The sequence below is a fragment of the Montipora capricornis genome, chromosome 12 (assembly GCF_036669925.1).
Source record: "Montipora capricornis isolate CH-2021 chromosome 12, ASM3666992v2, whole genome shotgun sequence".
NCBI classification, from domain to species: Eukaryota; Metazoa; Cnidaria; class Anthozoa; order Scleractinia; family Acroporidae; genus Montipora; species Montipora capricornis.
Window position 1 is genome coordinate 19,630,576 of NC_090894.1, and position 7,500 is coordinate 19,638,075.

At 37.3% G+C, this 7,500-nt stretch overlaps 2 protein-coding genes across 3 annotated transcripts in view; one reads left to right on the top strand and one right to left on the bottom strand.

Annotated features, from left to right (window-relative positions):
• LOC138027648 (RNA polymerase II-associated factor 1 homolog) overlaps positions 1–4,237 on the top strand; it is a 12,085-nt gene extending 7,848 nt beyond the window's left edge. The window contains exons 9-15 of the mRNA XM_068875207.1: positions 410–478; positions 889–992; positions 1,383–1,499; positions 1,728–1,794; positions 2,022–2,083; positions 2,993–3,101; positions 3,411–4,237. Of these exons, the coding sequence (XP_068731308.1) occupies positions 410–478; positions 889–992; positions 1,383–1,499; positions 1,728–1,794; positions 2,022–2,083; positions 2,993–3,101; positions 3,411–3,773 (891 nt within the window). The 3' untranslated portion in view covers positions 3,774–4,237. The remainder of the gene's footprint in view (positions 1–409; positions 479–888; positions 993–1,382; positions 1,500–1,727; positions 1,795–2,021; positions 2,084–2,992; positions 3,102–3,410) is intronic.
• Positions 4,238–4,904: 667 nt separating this feature from the next.
• Positions 4,905–7,500, bottom strand: part of LOC138027649 (CST complex subunit STN1-like) — an 8,191-nt gene continuing 5,595 nt past the window's right edge. For both annotated transcript variants that reach the window (XM_068875209.1, XM_068875208.1), the window contains 2 exons: positions 6,861–6,921; positions 4,905–5,261 (listed from right to left, as the gene is read on the bottom strand). In XM_068875209.1, coding sequence (XP_068731310.1) covers positions 5,098–5,261; positions 6,861–6,921 — 225 coding nt within the window. In that variant the 3' untranslated portion in view covers positions 4,905–5,097. The remainder of the gene's footprint in view (positions 5,262–6,860; positions 6,922–7,500) is intronic.

Sequence of the window (7,500 nt, forward strand, 5' to 3'; positions counted from 1 at the left end):
TTTTGGAATCTCTGAAGAATTTTGCAGCAGCATCAGGCTGGGTTTAAGTACCTAATAAGACACCAAGAAAAGTTTGGATTCTGACTGGATACATTTTTGGAGTTTGTTCCACAAATATTGATCCAAAAGATCTTTCATAGGAAGATTAGTACCAAGCATTTTACAAGTACCATACACAATTCAAGAGAAACAGCCATAAGTTCACTTCATTACTAATGCAGTCTGTAGTGAGCGTTGTTGGGAGCTCGATTTTGCTGTTGACATTTGGCAGAAACATGATTTTCCCACACCTTTTTCCTGGCTTGAAAAAGTTAATTTCAATCCTGTTACCATCGTCTTTATAGTAATTCCCAGTAATAATTACATGAAAAGAGTTGTTTAAAATTTTCTATCATTCTTGCTGTTTTAGATTCTTCGTCATCCAACAAAGCCAAATGTTACGCCCATGGAAATTTTACCTGTGTTTCCAGACTTTATGGTAATTAAACTAGTGTTTTTCAGTGGAGGAGGTTTGACCAAATTTTGCAATTACATTGTCTCAAGCAATATGTCATCTACAGATACACATATTTTGCATCTCAATGGATTTGTTTAAATGTACATTTACATGTATATCCTCTTAATATTAAGTGTTGCAGTCATATTAAAATTCATATATAATTTGCTAGTTCACTTCATCTCTCATTTAAAAGTTCATCTTATAACAATGTTTTTGTGATGTGAATTAGTAATTTTTTAGTGTACTTTGAGGGAAAATGAAATCCCAAACGAAGACTTTGCACTCAGTCTTACTTGAAACAAGAGGCTGTCATTGTTGAGCAAGAATTAAAATTAATGACTCTAAAAAAATTTTTGCCTCACCATCCATTTAATTATTTTGGTTTTTAGATGTGGGCACACCCCTGTGCTCATGTTATATTTGACACTGACCCTACCCCAAGGGGAAGGAGTGGTCCTGCTGAGGAGGCAGAAATGTCACAAGCAATGATCAGGTGTGTCATACAATTGAAAGTACTTTTTCTTGGCATCATCTGTTATGTCAGCTGACTTAATTATGAAGATTTAGTTATGTTCTTGTTTGTTGAAATCCTTTTTTCTTGATGGTTACATGTATTTCCTTTTTAGCAAACAAAGTTGTCAATGCAATGGCAGTATTTTCTTTCCAAGTTTTTTAAGAATGTAGCAGGGTTGGTCTGGTCAAAGTTTTAACCCATGATCTTAAGGCACCAAAATCCATTGTTCATCTAACTGAGCTAGTTTTGTGGTGGCAAGCTAAATGGTGTCAATGCTATTGTTTCCCCTTTTCTCACCAAACTTCACTTTTGCAAACTTACATGTAACAGTGAAGTTTGAACTATTGAACATCTTTTTTGTCTGTGTAGAGGTATGGTCGATGCCAGTGGTGACCAGTTTGTAGCATATTTTCTTCCAACATCAAGCACTACCGGAAAGAGAAAAAGAGACCAGGACTCTGAAATGGATTATACAGAAGAGGAAGAGTAAGTTATGTTCAGTCATACCTCATTAATTTTGTCCTGCAAGAAATAATTATGATAACAATCATGGAGGAAAGCTTTTTTTCCAAAAAAATTATTACTGAAGTTAAAATTGTACATATAATATAAAATACAAAAGAAAGCACTTACACGTACTTGTGAAGGTTATGCAGTCAGGTCTTCCGTCGTACAGGTGTAAAGTGGATTTCTGAATTTGTCATTTTGCCTCAGGTATGAATACAAAATGGCACGTGAATACAACTGGAATGTCAAGAACAAAGCAAGTAAAGGCTATGAGGTAGGATGAGTCATGTTGTTGCTGAAAACCAACACTTGCTGCTTTTTCTGTTGATTTCAACCAGGATTTCTTCAATAGCAAAATGTGAAAGTTTGACTCAACACTGATTTATTGTAATTGACAGAATCAAGATATTCATTTACATCATTGACAGGTTTTGGAGTTCAGTGAGAATCTGGGCGGTGGCATTAATAATAGTTGACCAAAAGTTCTGTTCTGTTTCGTAGGAAAACTACTTTTTTGTTTTCCGAGAAGGAGAAGGGGTGTTTTATAACGAGTTGGTAACAAGGTAAGGAGTATTTCACAGTATACACGGTCCAACATAAATCAGACATAGTCATATGCCTTGCATATGTTGTATGTGTTCAGGATATTATTATTATTATTATTATTGTTATTATTATTATTGATGGTTTTTGTTGGTATTTGCCAAAGAAATTTCCCATTTCCGACCTCAAACTATTTTTCCTTAGGGCGCTTTCCTTTTGTCAGAACTGGCTGGATAGACCCGTCAGTTCACAAAAAAAAAAATGCAACCATTTGAAGGGACACTTGCATGATAATTCTTCGCATACTTCTGGGCAAGTGTATACAGTGTATCTTGCTCAAAGTGTGTTAATTTGAAGTCGTTGTAGACTTTGTCCTTCCAAATGCCCAGCCGCGCTGGTGAGTTCTGTCAAATGGAAAGCATCCTTAGTCTGATTATCTTGTAGTAGCCTAAGACAGTATCAATCAAATTCACTTATTTCCAGATTTCAACCAATGAGATGCAAGCTTAGTTTTGATAAATATGACTATGTGTGTTAGAGTGGTTTTCAATTGAGTGTTGAAAGTAATTAGTGAATGACTTTGGTTTTGCATTACTTCACTCAGTGATTGGTTCAAAGTTCTCGCGCCACTTTTTCAACCAATCAGAAGTGAAAGCAAAGTGCCCATTTTGCTGCGCTTTGTGTCGGCTATGTGTAATTATTTTGAGTTTTGATTGGTTTACCAGATTGCCTCTGTCCTTTTTGATTGGCCAAAGTAATTACCGGTACTTTGGTTTTGGTTTTATGACACTCAATTGAAACTCGCTCCATCATCATCATCATTCTTTTTACATTTTGCGGTTTGGGTTTGCATGACAGATCATGATAAAAGTATTCATTATTTCCAATTGCCTGAAAGATATTAAATTGTACATGTCTTAACCTTGCAGGGTTCATTTGAGCAAGAGGCGTGCTCGTGGAGGTGCCGGGGTGCAGTCAGCTGTCTCGCAGTTAGTTGTCAAACACAGGGAGTTGAATGACAATGAAAGAAAAGCACAGGTTAGAATCCCATGATCAAAATATAATTAATACTGAATAGATGAAGTGTTGGGTTTGTGCCATCTAATGTCACAAACTTCTTAGCAATGCATTTTACAGACTAAAAAGTCAGAATACCAAGCATTTTGTGAGATTATTATGTAGAACTGCTTAGCTCAGGCTAACCCATTGAATCTATCTGAGAATTTGTTCAAGACTTGAAAGTGGGTTCCTTACAAAGGCTACAGTGGAAATCAAATCCATGACCTCAGGATTGGCTCAGTCGGTAGAGCAAGAGCAAACTGTTTTTTTTTTTATTTCCTTCCTTAGCGAATGCGAATGAATCAACTGGATACGGCTCCAGCTGAGGAAGAGGAAGAAGGATTTGAAGATGAGGAAGGTGAAGAGGAAGAGGAAGAGGAAGTTGGCGGAGCAGGAGATGCTGAGGATGCCGAAAATGGAGAAGATACTGGCAAAGAAGACGAGGAAGAAGAAGGTGGAAACCAAGAAGATGGTGAGGAGGAGGAAGAAGAAGAGGAAGAGGAGGAGGATGACAATGAAGTGAAAGATCAAGGACAAGATAGTAACGATGAAAAAGATGAGAAGGAAAGCAGCGCAGAAGAGGCGTCAAGTCCCGAGGAGTCTGCTAGTGATGATGATGAGGAAGAGGAAGATGAAGAAGAGGAGGGCTGAATAACAGTAGTAGATGTGATGTGTGGGCAGTTTCTAGCCAAAAGAAAAAAGACTTTCATGAGAGGCTTACATTTTGTGCACTTCATCTTGCACAACTTTGTACATAATATTACATGTATGTAAAACATAACACATGGCAACAATGTTATGTTATACCCATTAATTTTATTTACCTGAAGTAGCTTTTCATAGATTTGTAACAGTAGCATACATGTACATGTATTTGCATCTAAAATTACCCAAGCAAACATGAAGATTTATCATAATGGCTGTCACTCTTTGTGGTTTTTAAAGTTATTTTCATGCAACAAATTCATATTTGTGAAAAAGTAACAAGAATTTATTACTTGAATTTGCATTTCTAAAACATCTGTAAGTAAATCCTCATGCATTCACAATGAGCAAATACCGGTAATAAATTACATATGTGTATGCTCCTTTTGTTGCAAGGGTGAGAGTTGAAATGAGGAATTTTTCTGTTATAACATGGGGGGGGGGGGGGTGGAAATGTGCTTTCTTATGATCTTCTGATTACTACAGTTTCATTTAATATCATTAATTAAGAATGTGCCAGTCAAAACGTCCAAGCAGTGCACAGGACATTGGTTGGAATTTAATGGCCTAAACCCCCACAGTGTAGCAGAAGAGCATCCAAACTTGTGGGGTGTCACAGTTCTGCTATCCCCAGTCCTCTTACCCCACCAGATGTGAAAATTCCAAGTATAAAGGACAGGGAAGGAAATTCGGTATGGAAACAGGCTCGAAATTTCTGGACCTGGTTTGAGTAGTCATTTACATGAGACCAGTACGAACGTTTCTAATCTCGGTCCAGCAACCGAGACTAAGTCAGATCGGTCTGATTTCCTGTAAATGCATAAAAGATGTATGGAGGCTGATATGAACTCATGCCGGTCTGAGTTTGACCTGGTCTCATGTAAATACCGGTACCCCCTAACATGTCACTCTAGTATCAAGGAACTACGTTGTTTGAAAATTAATTCCACGAAGTCCATTTTTCAGTGTGATGTCTAAGATCCCTGCACATCTAACTCAGAGGCAAATTTCTTGAACAAGTGAACAACACCCTGATCCAATGCATGCCAAAATTTGTCAGCACAAAAATGAAGCCAGTTGAATGAAAAAGGCCAAAATTTTTATTTCTCCCTTCCACCTAGCCACCCACACAGTCGTTTCTTCAGGAGACGTATTTCACCTAAAAGCGACTGCGTGGGAGGATACCTTCTGCTGAAGGTTGCAAAAGTACAAAGTTACAACCATGTGACATTTCAGCACTCCATGAATCGTAGATAGCTCAAGGCTGTTTTCACACTAAACAATACTCGTTCTCACTGTGTCTATAGACATGACTGCTTTGTAACAATTTGTCAAGTGACTCTTCCAGTTGAAGTAATGTTATGAAATGAAACTTGTGGGATGAGTGAAGGACATCGATGATGGCCCATTTAGACACTGGAGTGCCTGATGGTACTATAAAAAAAAATTCAAATACAGTAGGCTTATTGGAAAGATACATCACTAAACAAATGCAGGTAGATCCAGTGGAAGGTAAAGGTCAAGCTATTTTATCTAAAATTTGTAGTTCTGTTAGATCAAAACGAAAATGGTTATGCGGGGGCTGCAGAGAGGGAGGGGCTAAGGGGGCCACAGCCCCTCCCCACCCACTTTTTTTGTATGGTGTTATTTTCTCTAAACCTCTCCCCCTACCCTCACTTCTCTGTGATCCATTCCAAAACCTAGCCCCCCCCCCTCCCACCACTTTCAAATGTACTTTTCTGCACATGCAGCACATACTTTCAGATTGGTTGCAGACTGAGTATTCTCCTAAACAAAATTTCTTTTTTTGATGATAACATGAACTCCTGTTTTTCATCTTTACTTCAACACCATTCACAGTAATCCACTTACACGACCACCAAAGTTCATCACGACGTATTTTATTTCTCCCCTTCAGATAAAAAATTCTTAAATTGAGATTGGTATTTGAAAAAAAAGTTACAAAGAGGAGAGGGGCACATCTAGGTTAACTAATATTGTGCCCCAGTTAGCTTGATTACTATTACAATTATAGTGAAAAGTTTTTTTATAATCATTATTAGTACATGTACATACTAAAACAGTGGATAGTGTTGAACACATGTGCTGATTGGCTACTTAAATTCTGGATGTCCTTTGTTATTCACCTCAGAGCAATTCACGGGGAATTTGTGCCTGAAAATGTTGAAATCTTTGCAGGAAAAAATTAGTTCAAATCATCTTAAATTTTTTTGTGCTATATGATCTCACTGTTTTAGTATATATACTAAAACAACTATTCACCTCAGTGTCGGTGGCTAGTTAACAACTATTCACCGAAGTGGCGAGGTAAATATCCAACGCTAGCCACCGACACTGAGGTGAATAGTTGTTTTAGTATATACTAAAACAGTGAGATAATATACAGCACAAAAAATTAATTTGGAGTTTTCTTCACTTGTCACGGATGAAAATCGGGACACCATTTTTTCCTGAGTTGCTCGAAGGTAAATAGCACAGGATATTCGGAGTTTAACGAGCCAATCAGCGCCCGCGTTCAACACTATCCACTGTTTTAGTATATACTAATGGTGGATATTTATCTTGCAACTTAACGGTTCAGTGAATATCCACCACTAGCCACCTCCACTACGGTGAATAGCTGCTAAATTTCATGAAGTGACCTACATTTTCTAAAACTTTCGCCTCTGAACAAGACTGCACTGACGAGTAAAAATATAGGACGGAGAGGGTAAAACTCGCTTATTGCAGAGGCTGCTAAATTGCACCCTCCCCTCCCCTCCCCTCCCCACCTGCTATCAGTGCCCTGTTTACTTGTAATATACAATAACAGATAAAAATATTGGAGAAAAGTTGAGAAACAAATTATTTTCAGTGAAGTTGAACCTTCCGACAAAAGCCACTTTTCTTGAGAAAATGAGATCCTATTAATTTTAAGAACCTTAAGTAATATTATCATTAATACCCATCTTCACTGCAGACACCATTTAAATATTGACAACATTACTAGGTGTGGTTTTTACTTTCAATTACCTGAAATCTTCTCCATTGCTTTCAAGATAGCTGGCCCCAAGTTGAGTTCATGACTGATGACCTGTGACACAAAAATATGGGTGAAACAATTTTCTCTTCAGACTTAAAGTCAGAAGATAAAAGTGATCCTCTGACACTTACCAGGACAATTTAAGCAATAATAATTTGTCATATTATAGACATTCAAACCCAGGATCTCTTCTACTTTCCGCGGCCGTCTATAACCTGGGCCCGGTTGTTCAAAAGCTGATTAATGCTAATCCCAGATTGAAAATTAACCAAACAGTTTATTTCTCTGCTCCCAAATGCTGTTAATTAAATGCTGATAATCAGCAAAACTTTACATAATTTAGAAGAAGCCAAATTATCTTGAAAAACAAAATATATTAAGCAAAAGAAACTTTCACCAAAATGTTGAAAACATGAAACAAAAGTTTACGCTAATCCTAGCAGATTAAGGTAATCGGCTTTCGAACAACCCGGCCCTGCACTTCAAACTAAATATGAGAATTAAACAGATGTTCAGATGGTTTTTTTTTAGTAAGCACTTGAATGAGATTCATTTCAGGTTTACACACTTGGCTGCACTAAGGACAAAATATGGATATTTTCACTTGTCAATTGACAATAATTATTATCC